We start from the raw sequence: 21,940 nt of genomic DNA, 5'->3' as shown, positions 1-21,940 counted from the left end.
CTTTTGTTTTGCAGACATCAGTAGGTACCATTATTAGCCCCATTATACAGTTGTGGAAACTGAGACAGAGAGGGTGAGTGACTTGCCCAAGATCACACAGCTAGTAAGGGGAAATACTGAGATATGAATTCAGGTCTGTCAGATTCCAGAGCCTATACTTTTTCAACTATTATGCAATACTGCATCTTGGACAGTGGCAGGCATATAATAAATACTTGATTTTTAAAAATTTATCTTTATATGAATTTTTGTTCAATCAACCTACTAAATGCCAGGCACTGTGGTGGTGATAGAGGAACAAGGAAAAATAAGGCATGGACCCTTCAACGGGGGAACTCGCAGTCACAAGTGTCACAGAGAAATTCATACATTTTCAGATTCCCACATTTTACTGGGCTTTATCTTCCCAAGCAACTGGAAGACCTTTTGACAAAGGCTTAAACTGTGAAAACTAGTTAAAACTCTCTCTTCTCACTGTGATAAAAATGATTGTATTGAAAAATAAACTACCTTAATTTAACAGATAACGTTATACAGCTAGTGATGCTGAGACTAAATTAGAGACTGTAATGTTACCAAGAGTATACTGAATACATTCAGCTCTTCCATAATATGAATGTTCTCAGTTGAGACAGGGAATGTAACAGCATTTTTAGAGCCACTGGCTAAATTACCTCTATTGATGAGGATCAGCAGGTTCTTTCTGAATGATTCTAAATAACTGCTGACAGGTGGAAGATGGTGTTCCTTGGGCTGTAGCCACAGCATGCTAGGAGCCTACTGGGGAGAGAATAAAGCACGAGTTCCCATGCATGAATGGTTCTATGTCCTGCCTGGATCATGCTGACTGGCCATCCTTGAAATTGTATAAATGAAAGGAAGTAGGCCCAGGTAGACGCTTGCATTAATAATTGGTGTGAATGAAGTAAATTAGGCTAACCCACCAGGTCCTTCCTAAAGGGGTAGAGAGGCGGTACAGACCTCCAGCAATAAAGTCTGGTAAAACCATCTCTTCAAAGCTTTTGACAAACTGCAAACCCCAGCCATTTATTTTTTTCTCACTGAAAGGAGAGTTCAGGGAGAAGTTTTAGTTCACACAAATGCACACGCACATGCACAGTATAGGTATATGAAGCATGAACTAGGATATGAGAGTTAATGTAGCACTGTCCTTATTCACAAAGGAAGTCAAGGGACCTGGTTCTGCCATTAAGCCAAGGGAGGATTTTTCTATGATGTTAGAGGGCAGGTGTAGTGCAGTTTGGGGTTCCTTTAGCTCCTGGGTCTATTCCCACATGCACTATCTGTACCACAACAGAATCTGCCCCCCTTATTTGTACAGTCATGTTGTGACTGCAGGCAGGCACAGCTAAAGGCAGTCCCAATCAGAAGAGAGAGCTCAAGCAGTTCAACCAAACCATGATTCATTTTCAAATTTTTGAAGGAAACAATAAGTTTGAAACCTCTTTGCTTTGTGATCCTAGAGAATATAGTTTTCACCTGTCTATTTCCTGGTGTAGACATTTCCCAGGGTTCTAAATTCTTTTCAACATCTCCCTTTCATGAAGAGCCCATAGTAATAAAGAATAATGAGAAATATCAAACCCATTTAACAATGGGGTAGAATCATGTTTTCTTCTAACTTCTGTAGGGAAGAAAATGAATTTGTTTTTGCAGCAATATCCTTTACAACAAACATACATCTCATTCCGTCTCATCTCATTCCATAATAAGTTTTTATTCTTTCACTTGCATAAACATTAATCTTGTCTAAATAAGATCTGAATCCAAAAAAGCAAAAAAAAAAAAAGTTTATAAATAATGCCAATAATTCAAATACTTCAACTTGACACTAAGTAGATTCTCAAACTTTCTCTTAACCCTATTTTATTTTAAATTAAAGTAAAAACACAAGTAATTAAAGATTAACAAAGTTTTGAGGTTTAATTCAAGTCATTGGAAGACAATATTATTTAAAAGTAGGAAATATATTTCCTTCATGGTGTTATTCTATTTCTTAACCACACAGATATTTGAAAAACAAAAATGTAAAAGTTTATGGCTGATTGAAACCTGAAAGACATCTTTACCTAAAAGTTCTTATTTCTCTTAAGAAACCGAAACCTCCATGTGCAAAAACAGAATGCACATGGCTACTTCATCTTAAGCATCACTCAAGAAACACATTTGATGTTGGTTTGTGCCATGATGATAAGAACACAATAAACTATGAGAAGTGTCATTTCTGGAAAATTAGTTAGCTGTAGATCAGCAACAGACAAATCTTTGTAACAGATGTGACATGATGACTTTGATGAGTTGAACTTTTTAAAACATGGAACATTTTAAAAGACATCCCCTTGGAAATGAACTAATTTAGATAGAACATACTGTATGCCATTATTCATAAGCCCATTTTCATCACTGCAGAACAGCTATGTCAGTGTGACAACATCTTCCTTAAAATTCATGTTTGGGATCCACTTTTAGTTAATTAATTTAAAAAGTGAAGAGAAAATTTGGACTCTATCTCTGAGGTTCCCACCAACTAAAATTCTATAACTTTCATATTTTATGCACTGTGAAACTTTCCATAATTTGAAGATAAAAATCTCAGGTAAAGATCCTTCTTCTAAAAATATATATTTTTTTTACTTAGAAAAATTTGAGCTACAAAACATTCTGAGTGAAGAGTCAATATCCTGGTTAATTGTTACAGATGAACTATTTCTAAATTTGTTAGAAAGAAATTAAAAGCCTATAAATGCCAAATATAAAAACTTTAATAATTCACTATTATTTTAGTATCCCATTACATATATATTTGGATGTTAGACAAGGAGTTAGTTTTACATAAGTACACACATTCATTTACTGGGCTTCATATGATGCCCTTGGTGGATAAAGCCAAACATTCAACTAGCTTTGGTTATAGTTTTAAAAGTAAGAAGTTTGAAGATCTGTAATTTAGGATGCTTTTTAAATACCATTCTTGGTATGCAAAGGTATTTAAAAGGCTAGCCAGCACAGAGTGAGACAACGTGGGAACAAATATGTAACAAAAGAGATGTCATTTTCTCAGAGGTTTATCATACTGATTTTAATAGTAAGCCACCTGCTGTAGCTACTGTCAACGAGCAAAGCAGGATACAGCAAGGAAACATTTCACACCTGAAATGATGCTGACTTCAAGTCCCCAAACAAGAAACATTCTAATATAAACCATCCCCTTTGACTGTTATCAAAACTCTTCCCAAAAGAAATTCTTACATTGTCCATGGAGTCTAATTTACTGACAATATAAAAGGATATTATAAATCACTGAAAGTACCAAAGTAGGTCACATCTTGGTAATCACTGTACTTTAGGGCAATAGATTGAGCTCCTACTGCGACAGAGAGATGATTCGGGTCAATTTCCAATAATAATTTACAAAAATGAAAGCTTCCTATTTAATTTACTTTTAACAAAACACAAGCCTAGAAAATGATCTAGGTGCTCTAGTTATTAGACTATTTACAAAGTACCGGAAGTTACAGAAATGAATAAGAATGAAAGAAATTGTCTACCCTTTAATGATACTTTTTAATGACAAAATAAAAGCTTCTCCTCCTCAAAATGATGAATAGCAGGAGGCTTCCAAATCCAAATTCATTTGCCTTGTGGTTTTGATTAAATATATGCACATAGGAAACCTCATATTATAGGAAATACATAATTTCTGTATGAGTTCCTTATGAATTATAATATTTGGTACAAGGTCAAGCAATTTTTCATTTTGTTCAAAATGTTCTAACGATCTGAAATCGCCTTCAGTTTGTTTACACCCTTCAAAGTCTCTCCTTCTAAACTCTATTAACATTACCAAACTGAAGCTAAATAAGGATTTTTTCCCCTCTAAATAGGGGAGTTAATGCCTATGGGAAAATAACATTCTTAACAAATAAAGCCCAGGGGATCCAGTCAGGCAAAGGAATAAATCCTCATCTTTCACACAACTTTCAAACTGGTAAAGAATACAAGAATTCAAAATAGTTTCTTTTCAAGTCATGCCGTATAAAGTACAAAGTAAGTTTGTATGTAATGGCGATGCCAGATCAACTTTCCAGACATGAAGATTCAATGATTAGAGGCTTAACTTTAACATACAAAGTAGAGGGTTGGATGGAGATGGAGGGGGGGCAACAGGATAAATAATCCGCACAACTGGAAGTGGAAGTTTAGGTCATTTCCTATGTGAGGATATAGAGGGCATATTGGATAATGGTGAGACTATCTGAAGGGAAACCGCAAGCTGATTAGTTCCACTCCAAGGGATGGTTTTTAAAAACCAGTTCTTATTCTTTACCACTGATTAGAAGTCTAAATGGAAGGCTACATATGGCGAAAGATATATCCATCCAGCCATTACAGCAAAAGGGCGATAAATTATCCAGGGTGCCTGCAGAGAACCCTTTAATCCACTCTTTCAATTTTCACTCTCACCTGAGAAAAAGTCTGAAACTGTATGCCAGTTGGTTGTTAATAATGTGCCCTGGGAGGGAGCGAGTTGAAATTGTTCCCCAATCTGCAAATCAAGAGACAAACTATGTGCGTCTACTCCTGTTGAGTGAAATGATATATCAGAACAGAAGATGGTGTCTGCAGTACAGGATGAAAGTATGCTTTCATGTGTCCTCTAAAGTCCATGGCTCTGGGCAGCAAAGCTCTGGAGCCCTTATATTTCTACTCCCAGAAGAATATCCTAACATAGATGTAGCTAACAGAAGCCTCCAAAAGGAAGTTTGTGATATAAAATTTAAAATAATTGTTTTTAAATTTGTAGTTTCCAGATTGGATTTCTACTGTGCCTGCCAAACGTTCTCCCTCCTTTTCTGTGGGTTAGCTACACAAATATGGATTTCATTTGTTTATTAATGGAAGGAAGTGGTGACTCAGACACTTTGTACAGATGCCTCAGTTTTCCTATTTCTACTCTCCTTCCACAGAGCACTGTAAAACGTAACCGGTTCAAAGCTAGGAGGAGGGGAGAGCGCAGGGGGGCTGGAATTAGTAAAAGCAAGCCCCTTGCCTCTCTGGTTTGGTCTGCAGCCCAGGCTCCCTCCCCCTGGGCCTCCTGACTCCTGATCACCTCAGTCCCTGGACAGTCTGTTTTGTCCTTTTCCTCAGTCTGAATGTGGGCTCCAATCAAACCTCAGCATCATCTCCTCCCCAAATCTGCTCTTCCTTCTTTAGTCTCTATCCCATGGTCTGCACTATTATTCCCCCGAGCAAGGCCTGAGAATCACCCCCACTTCTCCATCCTCCTCATCTTTACATCTAGTCACACATTCTGCCATTTCTACCTCATTAATACACCCTGAATCTATCCCATTCTCTATATCTCTCCAGGTCATTTTATTTCTCACCCAAATAACTGCAACAATATATTAACCATCTCTCTCTTCCCCTTTGTCTTCCTCCTAAAATGTTTGACCATGCTACCCCACTTCTTAAATCCTTCAGATTGTATACTTTTAGGATAATTACTTAGCATGGCATGCAAGGTCCTTCACCTCATCCTACCCCAATCCCTGCTTTCTATTTACTTCCCCATCCCCTCCTTGAACTTTACATTTCAACCTTAATAAGCAGTTTTCCTAAATGCCACTCTTTCGTGTATCTCAAAGGTTTTGAACATGCTAGCCTCCATGAAAACACTGCACAACTTAGACTTTTCATGTTGACAACACTGTGACTTAGATCCAGAGGCAACCTGATCCCCTCCCCACCAAAATTTGGGTGATTTACCCCACTATTGTTCTTCTGTCGTACCTCGACATATCCTGAGCATATTTCTCACATAATATTGCTATGTTTTTGTTTTGTTTTGCTCCTACTAGACTCTAAGGTCTTTGAAGACAGGGGCTATGTTTATTTGCTATTGTATCCCCATCATGTATAGCAGAGGGCATGGCACATATTAAGCATTCCATATGAGTTTGATGAATGAATCATTGAATAAGTGGGCACTATATTTTAGATAACTGTATGAACTAATTATTAATAACACTTGAAGTCTCTCCTGCCTCTATATCCCATGATTCCATCCTTTATTCATTTCTTTGAGCATATAGAAATACTTGTTAATAAGACATTCTGCAGAAATCCAAGCTAGAGATGTATATGTGTATTTTTGAGACTGAAAATATTAGCAAGTAAGGAAACAAGAAAAAGTTTTATTTTATTTAACCCTAAGTAAATCTTAAGAAAGCATGGGGACTGTGAAGATAAAAAGTGCATTAAAAATATCATTCATAATGACTTTTAAAAAAACCCATAAGAACATTTAGGTAACCCGGGACACTTTAGATTCCAAGGCTTGATGTCTTTTTAATTCCACCAAAGCAAGAACTAAAGTTCATTTAATAACTAAAGGGGGGAATTCTTTCTATATTATGGTTCAGGACTCAATTCAGAGCAAACAAGTCATACTTAGTTAATTTAGGCCAAATGTAGGCCAACATCACCGTGTCCAAATGAGCAGAAATTAAGCATGAGCCACTCTTTGAGTAAGAGGAAACCATAGCATTTTACAAAACTAGTTTGGAAGGATGGGGACATTGAGGTCTTCTGTGCAATCACATGCTGCCGAAGATTACTAAATGCTTGGCCATTCATGAGGAAACAATAATGTACCCTTAAGTCACTCATTTGACTTTGTTCAAAATATTTACATTAAAAAATGTGTCCAAACTGCTTTTTCATAGCACTTTATTTTAGTGTGGCTTTCTTGACTATGGCTAGTTATTGCCTCACAAATCCACAGAAGTCATATAATTATGACTTCCCTAATTTGTCTCATAAGGCATTACAGGCCTGCATAAGCAGACCACTCTAGGAATGCAGCCACACAACTAAGTATTTGGTCACAAGAAAGTCAAACAGGAAGAAGGGACATGACACTCCATTTGTTCACAGACTGGATATTAGAAAAATATGCAGGTGTCCAATCAGCAACCAAAAGCAAAGACTTTAAAACTGAGAGATTCATTTATAATAATTCTGACTGCCTTGTGCTACCTGTTTTGCTTTTTTATTTTTTAGTGCAAAATGAAACACTCTTTTAGCTCTTTGGAAGAGAGAGGATTCATCCCTAAACTCTCACTTTTTTGTTTTAATCATGTTTCCCACTATAAGAATGTCAGTTGCTCCCTCTTCAAACCTTATGAAAGTGACCCGAAAAATATGTCATTTTTTCACAGAAGCATTATTAAAAATTAAACTTTCACATGAGACAATTGGGAATATGAAACGAGATAACCAGAACTGTTCCAATTGAGATGATCACCCTGGATCCAATACAAGGTATTGAAATCACTCAGAGGCATGAGAAATAGTAAGAAGAAAGAGAAAGCCATAACAGTGTCTGTTGGTGCTTGAAGATTTTGTAAGTGCTTAAAGACAAAAAGCCTTCATTATCAATGAAGTTATGAAGTAACCTGGGAAGCCTGAGGCTCCTAGCCTGGTACTCATACCTTATTATTCTTACAAACCACTCCCTAACTTTTATGTTGCTCTTTTTCAAAAAAAATTCTTTTCCCTTTTCTTTTTCTGTTCAAAGTTTCTAATGATAACAGTTTTGATGAAATTTTTCTTTCCTAAAATTTTACAAAGTCAGAGGTCACATTACTCCCCAAGTGACATACCTATACACATCTTCTTGGAGATTTCTGGTTCTCTCAATTCCTTAATGAATTATATCCAAACAGGGTAGCAGAGATTGGCTGTTCACCAATTTTGTTTACTTTTTCTTCTAAGCCCACAGCTACATTTCATTCTCTCCCTTGCAGTTATGTGTGAAAATGTGACTTGACACTTGCCAAAGAAATGGGGTCAGCAGTGATATAAACCATAAACTCCTGTACTTCTAGTGTTGGCCAAAAAAATTCTCCCACCTGACTGTCCATTCTCTTTCTTTATCTTATCCAGTGGCTGTATGCCTATGCCCAGGGTAACCTCAGAACACACATATGGAAGCCATGGCAGAGTCCCCAGAGTCTTGCCCTTCATCATGTAAAAGAAATCAATGTCTACTGTGGTAAGCCAGTAACATCTCAGAGTTTGTCTGTTAAAACAGCTACAGTCATTCTAAAACAGATGGTATCCAGAAATAGACCACAGGAAAGAATAATCTTGCAAAAAATACATTGTCAATATTTTGGTATGTCTCTTTCCTCCGCCTTTTCCTCCTCCATTTTTTCTTTTTTTACTTTAACACCTTTACTTATCTCAGTTTGGGGGGTATTTTTCCATTATCTCTGCCCCTTCAAGAATTCCAAAATTCTGTTTAATCTGGCACTAAATCTACGTAAACAATATCAAAAGAAGCACTGAAACAAATTGCCACTGAACACGGCAATGTTCAAACATGGCAGCCTGAACCACTCAAAACAGAAGATATGAAAAGACACTGGGGAATCTATTCTATGTAAGAATTAGAGTTATGTCCCTTTTTCTACCTTTTGTTCCAGGACACAAAGCTGTATGCAGGGTTCCAAAATGAACTACCCATCTGTGACAACCTATGGTCATTCTATTATAACTCTGTTCCCAAACAGCCATTAGACACAAATTAATTCTCCAGGTTTGTTTTGTTTGTTTATCTGGTTTGTTATGGTGACTACATCTGAATTTATCGAGCCATCTTGGTATTTTATAGTGATACCGTTTCCCGCAAGATGAGTGGTTTTCTCCCTCCATCAAAAATGATATCTTATTATTACAGAAAAAAATAACAGTAACCACACATTCAAAATCACACTTTTTTTTTTTTTTTCCCTGTATGCGGGCCTCTCACTGCTGTGGCCTCTCCCGCTGCGGAGCACAGGCTCCGGACGCGCAGGCTCAGCGGTCATGGCTCATGGGCCCAGCCACTCCGCGGCACGTGGGATCTTCCCGGACCGGGGCACGAACCCGCGTCCCCTGCATCGGCAGGCGGACTCTCAACCACTGCGCCACCAGGGAAGCCCAAAATCACACTCTCTGAGCCCGAACAGAAATCAAAATATTTTTATAATTAAGCAAGACTATAGCAAAAGCAATTAAAGGAACATTTGCTGAAAAACTCCATTACAATTTTATGTTCAGTTTTCTCAACTCAAGAGCCAAAGCTCGAATCTCCACACAATTTACTTCTGTTAGATGAAAATTAGATGATTTATAAGTGTGTTTTGGGTAAAGAGCAATATGAAAGATCACTTACAAGATGTAAGATCCACAGATAACTAAGAAAAGCCTAAAATGAACCTTAGATAATAGGTAGGATAAGATACAACAAAGAAGATAATTGCAAAGAAGTTGGTAACACTTAAAGCTTACCTGCCTAAAAAACAACTTGTAGAAATATGGGGGTAAAATGGGTTTTGAAGAGAGACAGACATGGGTTCAAATTCCAATTCTGCCTCCTACTAAATATGAATCCTTGGGTGGGCTAATTTACTTGATCTGCCTAACCCTCTGTTTCTTCCTCTGTAAATGGGTATAATATATCTCTAGTTCACGGGGCTAGAATGAGAACTGGTATGTAAAGTGACACATATTAGGTAGTTATTATAAATTGTAGTTATGAAAGTATCTGGAAAAGATTTACTATTGGCTTAAAAGTCATATTGGTTTTTTTCCATATAAAGTAAAGATATCAGAGTTTCTCATCTAAAAGTTCTACAGAGATTTCTTTTCCTAATTCATCTACCACATTGGCAGAAATAGCATTGTAAGCTTAACTTGGCTAAGTCTGCTTCATTCATCTGTCAACAAGATTCTGGGCTTCAAATCGAGCTGACAATTGTTGAAGGTGGACAGAACAGAACAGGCTGCACCATGGCGTTGTATTTCACACCTCAGAGGATTCTATGCTACCAACAATAACATCATATCTCTGTCACTCAAGCACAATTATAGGGTTCGACAGACTGATACAAATAAAAAATCCAGTTAAAACAGATCTCCTGAGTCTGTTCTGGATATGGTTATGGGACTTGTTTGATTCTGTTACCTGTGAATAGTAGAATGGCACCTCCTTTGGGGATGAAAGGACAAAGAGAGGGCATCCCCCATTGACTCTAAAAAAAGGTCAAAATTAGTGCACAAATTGCTACAACTAAAAACGCTGAAGTTATTTTGTAAATGTTGATCATACTATTTGCTTCGTATTGAAACACGAATGTGTTTTTGAGATATCTAAATAAAAGGTACAATTTCATGCCATCTGGAATCAGGTAACAAAATGGTCAGGCAAATCATTCAAGCAAATACATTTGTAAAATCCAAGCTAGGCGCTCAAAGCACTTGCATGGATTTCTTTAGAGCAGTGTTTTAATACATATAACTTTTATGAGAAAGAAAATAGAAAAAACCACCAGATATTCACATCAAAATAAACTACATACATTATCATACAATTGCTACATTGTGGCTGTTTATAGCAAAGAATCCTGTGGTAGCAATATCTTTTTGTCAAAATGGATAAGGCTAAGAAATAAGCTGAACAGCTTCCTAAAGAGTAAATTGATATGTGGGATCTAATTCAAGTTGTATTTCAAGATTTAAATTATACATGATCTCAATATGCAAGATACAAAAACTGACAAAAGTAACACTCTAGCTGCAAATAATTCTAGTGTGACACTGCCAAGTTTTCCAAAATATATCAAATGAAGATATAAATGTAAGGTGTTTAAATTAAATTTTATTATGAAGTGTTTCTCCCCACCCACCCCTTTAATGTTACTTGAGAGTATTACTGCAGAAGGGCAATGAGAAAACGAACTCTCAGTGACAAAACAGATCTGCCAATGTCCCTCCAGGAAAACCAATCTTTCCTTTGTTTGTTTGTTGTGATGAGTGCCCTAATCCTGTCTTTGCACCAATGAGCACATTTCACAACAAAGTCAAAGTGAATGGCAAGAAAATATACACATCACCCCTTGAGCAAGTGTTCATGGAACATTCTCCAGGATAGATCATATCTTGGGACACAAATCAAGCGTTGGTAAATTTAAGAAAATTGAAATTGAATCAAGTATCTTTTCTGACCACAATGCTATGAGACTAAGTATCAATTACAGGAAAAAATATGTAAAAAATACAAACACATAGAGGCTATACAATACACTACTTAAAAACCAAGAGATCACTGAAGCAATTAAACAGGAAGTTAAAAAATACCTGGAAACAAATGACAATGAAAACACTATGCCCCAAAACTTATGGGATGCTGCAAAAGCAGTTCAAAGACGGAAGTTTATAGCAATACAAGCCTACCTCAAGAAACATCTGAAATAAACACCTAACCTTACACATGAAGCAATTAGAGAAAGAAGAACAAAAAAAACCCAAAGTTAGCAAAAGGAAAGAAATCATAAACAACAGATCAGAAATAAATTCAAAAGAAATGAAGGAAATGATAGCAATAAAAGTAAAAGCTGGTTTTTCTAGAATATAAACAAAATTGATAAGCCATTAGCCATACTCATCAAGAAAAAAAGGGAGAGGACTCAAATCAATAGAATTAGAAATGAAAAAGGAGAAGTAACAACTGACACTGCAGAAATACAAAGGATCATGAGAGATTACTACAAGCAACTATATACCAATAAAATGGACAACTTGGAAGAAATGGACAAACTCTTAGAAAAGCGCAACCTTCTGAGACTGAACCAGGAAGAAACAGAAAATATAAACAGACCAATCAAAAGCACTGAAATTGAGACTGTGATTAAAAATCTTCCAACAAACAGAAGTCCAGGACCAGATGGTTTCACAGGAGAATTCTCTCAAACATTTAGAGAAGAGCTAACACCTATCCTTCTCAAACTCTTCCAAAATATAGCAGAGGACGGAACACACCCAAACTCATTCTAGGAGGCCACCAACACCCTGATACCAAAACCAAACAAAGATGTCACAAAGAAAAAAAACTACAAGCCAATATCACTGATGAACAGAGATGAAAACTCCTCAACAAAATACTAGCAAACAGAATCCAACAGCACATTAAAAGGATTATACACCATGATCAAGTGGGGTTTATCCCAGGAATGCAAGGATTCTTTAATATATGCAAATCATTGTGATATACCATATTAACAAATTGAAGAATAAAAACCATATGATCATCTCAATAGATGCAGAAAAAGCTTTCAACAAAATTCAACACTGATTTTGGAAAAAAACCTCCAGAAAAAAAAAAAAGCCCTCCAGAAAGTAGGCATAGAGGGAACATATCTCAACATAATAAAGGCCATATATAACAAACACACAGCCAACATCGCCCTCAATGGTGAAAAACTGAAGCCATTTCCACTAAGATCAGGAACAAGACAAGGTTGCCCACTCTCACCACTATTACTCAACATTGTTTTGGAAGTTTTAGCCACAGCAATCAGAGAAGAAAAAGAAATAAAGGAATCCAAATTGGAAAAGAACAAGTAAAGCTGTCACTGTTTGCAGATGACATGATACTATACATAGAGAATCCTAAAGATGCTACCAGAAAACTACTAGAGCTAATCAATGAATTTGGTAAAGTAGCAGGATAGAAAATTAATGCACAGAAATCTCTAGCATTCCTATACACTAATGATGAAAAATCTGAAAGAGAAATGAAGAAAACACTCTAATTTACCATTGCAACAAAAACAATAAAATACCTAGGAATAAACCTACATAAGGAGACAAAAGACCTGTATGAAGAAAACGATAAGACACTGATGAAAGAAATTAAAGATGATACAAATAGATGGAGAGATATATCATGTTCTTGGATTGGAAGAATCAACATTGTGAAAATGACTATACTACCCAAAGCAATCTACAGATTCAATGCAATCCCTATCAAACTACAAATGGCATTTTTCACAGAACTAGAACAAAAAATTTCACAATTTGTATGCAAACACAAAAGACCCCGAATAGCCAAAGCAATCTTGAGAAAGAAATATGGAGCTGAAGGAATCAGGCTCCCGGACTTCAGACTATAACTCAAAGCTACGCTAATCAAGACAGTATGGTACTGGCACAAAAACAGAAATATAGATCAATAGAACAAGATAGAAAGCCCACGTATAAACCCATGCACATATGGTCATCTTATTTTTGATAAAGGAGTCAAGAATATACAATGGACAAAAGACAGAATCTTCAATAAGTGGTGCTGGGAAAACTGGACAGCTACACGTAAAAGAATGAAATCAGAACACTACCTAAAATCATACACAAAAATAAACTAAAAATGGATTAAAGACCTAAACGTAAGGCCAGACACTATAAAACTCTTAGAGGAAAGCATAGGCAGAACACTCTATGACATAAATCACAGCAAGATCCGTTTTTACCCACCTCCTAGAGAAATGGAAATAAAAACAAACAAACAAAAAAACAAATGGGACCTAACGGAACTTAAAAGCTTTTGCACAGAAAAGGAAAACATAAACAAGGCAAAGAGTCAACCTGCAGAATGGGAGAAATTATTTGCAAATGAAGCAACTGACAGGGAATTAATCTCCAAAATTTACAAGCAACACATGCAGTTCAATATCAAAAAAACAAAGAACCCAATCCCAAAATGGGCAGAAGACCTAAATAGACATTTCTCCAAAGAAGATATTCAGATTGCCAACAAACACTTGAAAGGATGCTCAACATCACTAATCATTAGAGAAATGAAAATCAAAAGTACAGTGAGGTGTCACCTCACACCAATCAGAATGGCCATCATCAAAAAATCTACAGTAAATGCTGGAGAGGGTGTGGAGAAAAGGGAACCCTCTTGCACTGTTGGTGGGAATGTAAATTGATACAGCCACTATGGAGAACAACAGTATGGAGGTTCCTTAAAAGACTAAAAGTAGAGCCACCGTATGACCCAGCAATCCCACTACTGGGCATATACACTGAGAAAACCATAATTCAAAAAGAGTCATGTACCACAATGCTCATTGCAGCACTATTTACAATAGTCAGGACATGGAAGCAACCTAAGTGTCCATCGACAGATGAATGGATAAAGATGTGGCACATATACACAGTGGAATATTATTCAGCCATAAAAAGGAACGAAAGTGAGTTATTTGTAGTGAGGTGCATGGACCTAGAGACTGTCATACAGAGTGAAGTAAGTCAGAAAGAGAAAAATAGATACCGTATAGTAAAACATATATATATATATATATATATATATATATATATATATATATATATATATATAAAATCTAAAAAAAAAAAAGTTTCTGAAGAACCTAGGGGCAGGACACGAATAAAGATGCAGACATAGAGAATGGACTTGAGGACACTGGGAGGGGGAAGGGTAAGCTGGGATGAAATGAGAGAGTGGCATGGACATATATACGCTACCAAATGTAAAATAGATAGCTAGTGGGAAGCAGCCGCATAGCACAGGGAGATCAGCTTGGTGCTTTGTGACCACCTAGAGGGGTGGGATAGGGAAGGGGGGAGGAGACACAAGGGGGAGGAGATATGGGGATATATGTATATGTATAGATGATTCACTTTGTTATACAGCAGAAACTAACACACCATTGTAAAGCAGTTATACTCCAATAAAGATGTTAACAAAAAAAGAAAATACACATCAAACACGAGGTTACACATCACAATCTTCCTGTACTTGTGAAACCACAGGACCACAGAGGCTCATGGCAAGAAGGAAGTTGGAGGGATTTACTTCATACAGATTCTATGCCATGGATTGCTCATCAGAAGCAAGTCAATTTACCTTCTCTGACTACATTTGTGATTTACATTAAATTTATGGAATGGAGGCATGGGCAATTACCATTAAACTCGCCACATTAAGTCTTGATATTTTATACAATTTCTTATTTGTTGAGATAAATATTTTTCATTGAACACAGAATTTGGGAAATAAAATGTTCTAAAAATAACTTTATAGAAACATTCAGATTTCAGTTTATGGAAAAGAAATGGAAGGAAAAATATGCAAAATATTAAATGATGCTAAAAATAGAGGAGTATGGTCACTGCAAGTTACAATTGTCAATAATTGGATACTATATCTAAATAAATACAAAATTGATCAATCCATTTAATCATAATAATGCCACTGTTCATCCATTTTCTCCAGATGCAAGAAAGATAGAGGTAGACTCATCCACCAGAGGACAGACAGCAGATGCAAGAAGAACTACAATGCTGCAGCTTGTGGAACAAAAACCACATTCACAGAAAGATAGACAGGAGGAAAAGGCAGAGGGCTATGTACCAGGTGAAGGAACAGGATAAAACCCCAGAAAAACAACTAAATTTAATGGAGATAGGAAAGCTTCCAGAAAAAGAACTCAGAATAATGATAGTGAGGGTGATCCAGGACCTCAGAAAAAGAATGTAGGAAAAGATAGAGAAGTTGCAAGAAATATTTAACAAAGACCTAGAAGAATTAAAGAACAAACACTTAGAAGAATTAAAGAACAAAAACAAAAAAGAGATGAACAATACAATGACTGAAACGAAAAATACACTGGAAGGAATCAATAGCAGAATAACTGAGGCAGAAAAATGGATAAGTGATCTGGAAGACAGAATGGTGGAATTCACTGCCACGGAACAGAATAAAGGAAAAAGAATGAAGAGAAATGAAGACAGCCTAAGAGATCTCTGGGACAACATTAAACACAACAACATTTGCATTATAGGGGTCCCAGAAGGAGAAGAGAGAAAGCACCCAAGAAAATATCTGAAGAGATCATAGTTGAAAACTTCCCTAACATGGGAAAGAAAATAGCCACCCAAGTCCAGGAAGCACAGAGAGTCCCAGGCAGGATAAACCAAAGGAGAAACATGCTGAGACACATAGTAATCAAATTGACAAAAATTAAAGACAAAGAAAAATTATTGAAGACAACAAGGGAAAAACAACAAATAACATACAAGGGAACTCCCATAAGGTTAACAGCTGACTTCTCAACAGAAACTCTACAAGCCAGAAGGGAGTGGCATCAGATATTTAAAGTGATGAAAGAGAGGAACCTTCAACCAAGATTACTCTACCCAGCAAGGATCTCATTCAGATTCGACAGAGAAATCAAAAGCTTTACGGACAAGTGAAAGCTAAGAGAATTCAGCAGCACCAAACCACCTTTACAACAAATGCTAAAGGAACCTCTCTAAGTGGGAAACACAAGAGAAGAAAAGGACCTACAAAAACAAACCCATAACAATTAAGAAAATGGTAATACGAACAAAAATATTGATAATTACCTTAAATGTGAATGGATTAAAGGCTCCAACCAAAAGACACAGGCTTGCTGAATGGATACAAAAACAAGACCCATATATATGCTGTCTACAAGAGACTCACTTCAGACCTAGGGACACATACAGACTGAAAGTGAGGGGATGGAAAAAGATATTCCATGCAAACGGAAATCAAAAGAAAGCTGGAGTAGCAATACTCATATCAGATAAAATAGACCTTAAAATGAAGTATGTTACAAGAGACAAGGAAGGACACTACATAATGATCTAGGGATCAATCCAGAAAGAAGATATAACAATTATAAATATATATATACCCAACATAGGAGCACCTCAATACATAAGGCAACTGCTAACAGCTATAAAAGAGAAAATTGACAGTAACACAATAATAGTGGGGTACTTTAACACCTCACGTACACCAATGGACATATCATCCAAACAGAAAATTAATAAGGAAACAGAAATTAAGGAAACACTCCCATTTATCACTGCAGCATAAAGAATAAAATACCTAGGAATAAACCTACCTAGGGAGACAAAAGACCTGTATGCAGAAAACTATAAGACACTGGTGAAAGAAATTAAAGACGATAGAAACAGATGGAGAGATATACCATGTTCTTGTATTGGAAGAATCAATATTGTGAAAATGACTATATTGCCGAAAACCATTTATAGATCCAATGCAATATCTATGAAATTACCAATCGCGTTTTTTACAGAACTAGAACAAAAAATCTTAAAATTTCTATGGAGACACAAAAGACCCCAAATAGCCAAAGCAGTCTTGAGGGAAAAAAATGGAGCTGCAGGAATCAGACTCCCTGACTTCAGACTATACTACAAAGCTACAGTAATCAAGACAATATGGTACTGGCACAAAAACAGAAATATAGATCAATGGAACAGGATAGAAATCCCAGAGATAAACCCATGCACCTATGGTCAACTAATCTGTGACAAAAGAGGCAAGGATATACAATGGAGATAAGACAGTCTATGCAATAAGTGGTGCTGGGAAAACTGGACAGCTACATGTAAAAGAATGAACTTAGAACACTCCTAACACCATACACAAAAATAAACTCAAAATGGATTAGAGACCTAAATGTAAGACTGGGCACTTTAAAACTCTTAGAGGAAAACATAGGAGGAACATTCTTTGATATAAATCACAGCAAGATCTTTTTTGATCCACCTCCTAGAGTAATGGAAATAAAAACAAAAATAAACAAACGGGACCTAATGAAACTTAAAAGCTTTTGAACAGCAAAGGAAACCATAGACAAGACGAAAAGACAACCCTCAGAATGGGAAAAAATATTTGCAAACAAATCAACAAAGGATTAATCTCCAAAATATATAAACAGCTCATGGAGCTCAATATTAAAAAAACAAACAACCCAATCCAAAAATGAGCAGAAGACCTAAATAGACATTTCTCCAAAGAAGACATACAGATGATCAAGAAGCACATGAAAAGCTGCTCAACATCACTAATTATTAGAGAAATGCAAATCAAAACTCCAATGAGGTATCACCTCACACCGGTTAGAATGGGCATCATCAGAAAATCTACAAACAATGCTGGAGAGGGTGTGGAGAAAAGGGAACCCTCATGCACTGTTGGTGGCAATGTAAATTGATACAGCCACTATGCAGAACAGTATGGAGGTTTCTTAAAAAACTAAAAATAGAGCTACCATATGACCCAGCCATCCCACTACTGGGCATATACCCAGAGAAAACCATAATTCAAAAAGACACAGGCACTCCAATGTTCGTTGCAGCACTATTTACAATAGCCAGGTCATGGAAGCAACCTAAATGTCCATCGACAGATGAATGGATAAAGAATATGTGATATATATATACAAGGGAATATTACTCAGCCATAAAAAGGAATGAAATTGGGTCATTTGTAGAGACGTGGATGGATCTAGAGACTCTCATACAGAGTGAAGTAAGTTAGAAAGAGAAAAACATATGTCGTATATGAATGCATACATGTGGAACCTAGAAAAATGGTACAGATGAACCAGTTTGCAGGGCAGAAATAGAGACACAGAGGTAGAGAACTAACTTATGGATACTAAGGGGGGACAGTGGGGGGGTAGGGCTTGTGGTGTGATGAATTGGGAGATTGGGATTGACATATATACACTAATATGTATAAAATGGATAACTAATAAGAACATGCTGTATAACAACAACAAAAAAAGAAATATAATGGAAATATTTTATCAAGCCACCTACTCTAAAGGAAAATTTGTTGAAAAGCAAATACAATAAGTTGAAAATCATATATGGGGGTTTAGAAATTGGAGGCTTAAGAGGATTTCATTACAAGGTATTCCACCCCTAAGGGCTCCCATGATATGGGGTCCCAAGTACTTAAGGTAAGACTCCATTGTATTAGTAAAGGTAGCACAATGAATATATATATTTTTTCTCTTTTTCACAATCAATGGTTTTTTATCTTATCAAATGTGAGCAACTTAACTCGAGTTATCTTTTAGTCGGTATAAAAAAAGTGTGGATATATGTATATGTATAACTGATTCACTTCGCTGTACAGCAGAAACTAACACAACATTGTAAATCAACTATACTCCAATAAAAATTTAAAGACAAAACAAAAATAACACACAAAAGAACACGAAAGAAAACCTCATAATTACATATACCTTATTTCTTGTATCTGATGCAATTTGCTAAACACATTATAACTTCTTTAAAATGCATCTGAGATGCTGTAGTATTAATGCTTATTGTATAGATTAGCCATTTTACATTTTTTGGTCATGCTTTTATTATGTGTAATTATTTATATCAAGAAATATAATTTGATATTGAATCACTATGTTGTACCCCTGAAACTAATATAATATTGTAAATCATCTATATTTCAATAAGAAAAAGAAATACAATTTGACCCATGGCTAGCCAAACCTGTGCAACAATGAGCCATATTATAATATACTCACAATTTCAAGGAAGAAGGATAACGTGGTAAGCAGAAAGCATTTACAGTCAGACATATCTAACTGAATTCCAACTTTGCAAACCCTCTTTAGCTGTATAGCCATTGATAATTAACCTCTATGAGCCTCAGTTTCCTTGTTGACAATGGTAATGTTTAGAGACGTTAATAGGAATGGGGATGGTAACATCAGAGACAAAATAAATGTATGTAAAGTGCCTAGAATATTGCCTGCCATACACAGGGGTTTAAAATATATTAGTCCTCTTTTTTAGTACATAATAAGAAAAGGAAAAAACAATTGAAATGTTCTAGGTGGAGAACCTGCACTAATAGATGGCCCTCTGAAAGCAAGAGCCATATGGGTGTCTAAACTTGTGAAGGACCAAACAGGAAATACTAGAATCCTCAATATCATCATAAGGCAGAAATGAGATTTAACTGCCTCTTGGCCTGCCTAATACTTACCTCCACAAAAAGAAGCCTTGAACGCTCTATTCTGGATGTAATCTCCAGAGTTTCCTTTGGGTAGTAGTGGTTTGTTTTTAGTTTTAATGACAGAGTCTTAAATATGAAGCCAAAGAATAAGGCTCCTAGACCTGGGGCATGCCATCTGCCTAGCATTAAGCAAGAGCTGAAAGTCAGTTACAGAAGCAAAGTCATTTCTAACATGATTTATGTTCTGTCCTTGAACGTGGCAGGAAGACTGCAAAAGATATTTGGAAGCCAATGCTTCCTGTGAATAAAGTAAACGAGTATATGCTAAGCCCCTCTCCCTGGACCATGCTGGCCTGTTAGAGAAGTTGCCAATGCAGAGTCTGTGAACCCTGGAGCAAACCGACTATTCGGGATGAGAAAATATCTCCAGGGCAATGATCATTGCTACCGTAAACGTACAGAGCACAGTACGGCACCGGGGTCAGACGACAGATATCCAGGATATTACTCAAAAACACATCTAGCTCAAAGCTGACAAGATAATCTGTTCCTGTGAGTACAAAGCAGGCTGGAATGCTGCAGCCATGACCTACACAAGGAAAGAAAAAAGAAAGTGCAACTCTCCAAGGGCTCCAACTCAAGCTCTTTATGCAGGCAAAACTCCAAGGGACTTCAAAGGGAGTGTTGCTTATGGAAAGAGCACTGAACCAAGCCCACCGGGGGTATCACTTCCACGATCATGTTGCCATCTACATTTCGTGAACTGGCAAATGCAAATATTTCAGATACAAGCTTAAACGAATGAAAAAAAGAAGTGTGAAAGAGCTTGAGGGTTTGCTCGCAAAGAAACCTCAGAATTTCAGGAAAAGCATTTAATATCAGGAGCTTCATAAGTTATTCCAAAATTCCCAAGGCAGTAATTGGTTTGTGATCGTATCAGTAATAAAATATTTTTTTAATTGACACATATTGCACTCCTACATATCACATGATCACAAAACAGTATACTTAAAAAATAATGTCCCACAGTTAAATACTCTTAAAAAGATCAGCAACATTTTTCTAATTGAAATATAGAGTATACTTTGATGTTTTAACAGTTTTAACATACGTGATTTGATTAACGTAGAGGAGCCAGAATGCAGCAAATATACTTACAGGAGGACCTATGGTGGGGGGAGAGTAGAGAGAATAAGAAAAAGGGAGAGACAAATTAGTGAATATACAAATAGAAAGATTTAATAAAAGATTAGAACATCATAATAATCATCAGCACAATACAAGAGACATAGAAATCACTTAAGAATTTAGTGCCTCTCAGTCATTTTTTAGATCATGAACCTATTATGAGACCATATCAGAAAAATGCATTTACATCTATGTACACACAAAATTTTATGTAAAATTTCAAAGAATATTCCCTGAGGACTGTTTATGAATTACTCAGAAGTTCATATATTTTAAGAAAAGACTGTCTAATTTATACACATAAAAATTTAGATAAAATATGAATTAGGAGGAGAGTTAGTCATTTATGATAGACCAGTTGTAGACAATTGATATATAAATTTCTTGAGTTTGGTAAAATGGCTAAATCAGAAAGGTACCTGCTATTTGTTCTAAGAATGTTTATCATTCAGTAGTATTGTCAATATATAAAAGACTAAGTCTTGATGTTTATATAAGTTTCTTTAAAACTATGTATTCTCATCAAAACACAGGCAAAGTCTAAGAAAATTTCAATATTTCGCACACCATATGTTCAATTAAAGCGCCAGTTCTCAGTAGCCAAGAAGTTGGGAATTGATTTTTATATTTTCTGTAAAACTGCATAAGTACAAAATTTTCACTTTTTTTTTTCTTAATCCTCTTTCTTTCTTTTGACACAAAGATCAATTCAGTGATTATTTGGGTCCACCAATGTTTTATCATTTCTTTTTCCTCAAAAACATTTATAAAGCATCCTCTATTATAAAACTTTGCACTCAATGAAAGGGATACCTATACAATTTTCCAGTTACATAGAGTGAATGAGGTTTAAAAATAACTTTTGATAATTCTCTTAAAGGAATTAAGCAGCTATGTTTTCATAAAAACCTTTTTACTTTGACATCATATTTCCAAAAGGGAGAGGAAATGAGACAAAAAAAATCAATCTGTCATCTGCTCTTTTTGATAGATTAGTATTTCTATTTTTTAACCCTTAGTAGATTGTTTTTAATATTAATAAATACTTGTAGA

General features: G+C 36.0%; 1 protein-coding gene across 3 annotated transcripts in view; it reads right to left on the bottom strand.

The window, feature by feature from the left end:
• The window catches only part of COL25A1 (collagen type XXV alpha 1 chain), a gene marked incomplete at both ends in the record, with an annotated part of 479,103 nt that overhangs the window by 192,429 nt on the left and 264,734 nt on the right, over positions 1 to 21,940 (bottom strand). For all 3 annotated transcript variants that reach the window (XM_079701033.1, XM_079701034.1, XM_079701035.1), the window contains one exon: positions 20,858 to 20,865. In XM_079701033.1, the coding sequence (XP_079557159.1) occupies positions 20,858 to 20,865 (8 nt within the window). The remainder of the gene's footprint in view (positions 1 to 20,857; positions 20,866 to 21,940) is intronic.

Source organism: Hyperoodon ampullatus, assembly GCF_949752795.1.
Source record: "Hyperoodon ampullatus genome assembly, chromosome: 1".
Taxonomy (NCBI): Eukaryota; Metazoa; Chordata; class Mammalia; order Artiodactyla; family Ziphiidae; genus Hyperoodon; species Hyperoodon ampullatus.
The sequence above is the reverse complement of the archived record's forward strand: the minus strand, read 5'-3'. Positions and strand labels throughout refer to the sequence as shown.